Raw genomic sequence first — 2,876 nt, forward strand, 5'->3', positions numbered from 1 at the left:
GTGTGACAACTGTACAAATCTCACATAGAACGCTTCTGGAAAAATGCAAGTTACGATGAGCAGAACAAAGTAATTTCTTCAGTTGTTGAGGTTCATCGCAAGGAGGAAAAGATTCTAGTCACTGAAGCTCTTATTCGTGAAGTTGTTAGCTTTCCAGATGAGCCAGAATCGCCAATGAGATTTCCAGAAAGAATGGTGAAAGGCTATATGCTAAGAATGGGTTATCAAGGAGCTCTGAATGCTGGGAACTACTTGAAGTAAAAGTTTACAAAGCCATACAAGTTCCTGATTCACTGTGTATTGATGTCTTTGAGCCATACGAAAGGAGGTTGTGATGCGATGAGAGACTATCAAATGAATATGGTTACGGCGTTAGTGTTGAACAAAAAGTACAATTTCTCACACATTGTATTCCATTATATGGCTGAGAATATCAAGACAGATAGCAAAAGTTGGATGTATCCGAGGTTCGTTCAGATGATGACTGATCACGCTTATCCTGAGATTGACAGAAACATAAAGAATGACTTGTTGATACAATCACACATGAGCAATGATACTCTTAAACAGCTTGTGAGATACCACCCGAATCACCCAGAACCGACAGTTGGTGCTGAATTCTTTGGTTTTATAAAAGATGCAAATTACGCTGATCCAGATCCAGTTGATCATCAGAACTAGAGAAATGAAGCTGAAATGAAAGAGGCAGCGTATGCTGAAGAGCTAAAGATTCTTAAGGATTTCAAGAACACCAAGAATGAGTGGTATGTGAAAGAAACAGGGAGAAGACGCAGAAAGGACACTCCTATTGTTAAAAAGGTTGAAGGATCTTCTTCACAACCAAAGAAGAAGCAAAAGAAAGCTGTGCAAACGTCTTTGATTGATGAACCTGAAGAAGATGAAACAGTGGTAGCTACGGAAGAAGATCCATTTAATGTTGATGAACAGTTGTTGTTTGATACTGAAGTCTTAGAGACAGGGCCAATAGTGGTTGCTGAAGTTGATCAAGTTGTGAATGTTGAAACTCAGAAAGGGAAAGATAAAGTTGTTGATGACATTGAGGGAGATGATGTGGATAAAGACACTACAAGCTCCTCGAGCTCTTCAAACGAAGAAATAGTAGATGAAACCGAACGTCGGAAAAGAAGCCAAGAAGAGATAGAAAAAGAGAAACAACTAAGGAAGAGAAAGAGACAGGAAAAGGACGATGATGATGTTTATGTGCCTTCTCCAGAACATGTCTCCGAATCACAATCTCCTCCAGGTGGTAGAAAGAAATCTGGAGCTCGAAAGAAAGTAGTTTCTCCAAAGATTCGCAAAGTCACACCAAAGATATCAAAACCAAAGATTGTGCTAAAGAAGAAGACAACCAAGGAAACCAGGAAACTACAAACACCATCACATGAAATAACACCACCACAATCACCAATCCAATCACCACCCCGACAACCTACACCACCACAACAATCTTCACCACCTAAACAACCAACACCACCAAGACAATCATCACCACTACATCATTCACCACCACCACAACAAACCCTATTCACCTCACAAGAAATCTTTCAAACACCTCCACTCACCCAAGGTCAACTAACACCTGGTTCTGTGGGGTTCAGAAACTTTCCAAATGTTCCTTCAAATTTGAATGTGAGTCTTGATGATGTTGGAGATTTTGATTTCGCAAACACCTCACAAGTCAGGAATGTTGAAAAGAAGGTTGATGAAGTGATTGCTGAGAACAAGAAGCTAGCCGCTGAAAACAAGAAGGTGTCTGATCGGGGAAGATACTTGAAATGCGTGTAAAGAAGCTGGAGATTGATAATAAAGAGTTGGTGAAAAAGATTGATTCTGATCAGTCAGAGATAGACATCTTGAAGGTGAGAATTGCTGAGTTGGAAGAAGAAAAGGCTCGACGAGATGAGCAAAATGAATACTTCAAGTTGAAGAATAAAGAATTTGAAGCAGCTAAAGCGTTAAGAGAGAGCAGAACGTCAAGCTAAAATAGATGAGCAAATGAAAGAAAAGGGTAAAGGCGTTGAAGGAAGTTCAGCAGTGCTGAAAGATCGATTGTTCCTTCAATGGTTGTTGAAAATCCCGAGCCTATCTCTGCTATTTCTAGTCTGTTTGAGGATTATACTCCTATGGATGAGTTGATTGGAGATAGTGATGAAGATGATGAAGAGGAGGATGAAGAGGAAGATGTCAAAGATGAGAAAGTATACTCTGCAAGCAGTCATGGTTCAGGTAAAGACGATGATAACGATGATGCTCAGGGTGGTACAAGTTTGAAGGTTACTGAGGCTTCTGCTGAACAGAATGTTGATAATTTGATGAATGATTCTATGAACGAAGAATCAGGGGGAGCTGATAGACAGGGGGAGTCAGGTGATGGACAGAATGTTCAATAAGCTCAGAAGTTGATTCTGAAATTGGATACTTATCGTGAAGAAGGAGAGCATTTCCATACATACACGTTGGAAGCAATTAAGGAAATGACTCGTATGGTGAATCCTGACTTTAAATTTGATTTTGAAGAAGAAATGAACTCCGAATTTGAAGAAGAGTTGAATGCCTTTGACATAAATCAGCAGTCTGAGTATGAGTATCGATATGTTGAAGAGGCTGATTTGTATGATAGAGTTGAAGTGGAAGACTGGACAGATGATGAAAATGAAGATACCTCACAGTTACCAACGTTGATGGAATTCTTTACTGAGGAGAATCGTGATGAGCTGCGAAGAAAAGTTGCTGAAATTTTGAAAGATAAAAACTTTGATGGCACTCAAAAAGATATGGCAAAGGAAGAGCGAAAGAAATGGTTGAAAGAAAGTCACGAGAGGAAGTTCAAATGACCTTTGAAGTATTATCAACGT

General features: G+C 39.6%; 1 protein-coding gene across 1 annotated transcript; it reads left to right on the plus strand.

The window, feature by feature from the left end:
* Window positions 1-696: 696 nt before the first annotated feature.
* Window positions 697-2,003, plus strand: LOC110900857 (serine/arginine repetitive matrix protein 1-like). The gene is made up of 2 exons (XM_035982204.1): window positions 697-1,770; window positions 1,860-2,003. Exons 1-2 carry the CDS (start codon window positions 697-699, stop codon window positions 2,001-2,003), a joined length of 1,218 nt encoding a protein of 405 aa, XP_035838097.1.
* Window positions 2,004-2,876: the final 873 nt, after the last annotated feature.

Source organism: Helianthus annuus, chromosome 13 (genome assembly GCF_002127325.2).
Source record: "Helianthus annuus cultivar XRQ/B chromosome 13, HanXRQr2.0-SUNRISE, whole genome shotgun sequence".
Classification (NCBI taxonomy): domain Eukaryota; kingdom Viridiplantae; phylum Streptophyta; class Magnoliopsida; order Asterales; family Asteraceae; genus Helianthus; species Helianthus annuus.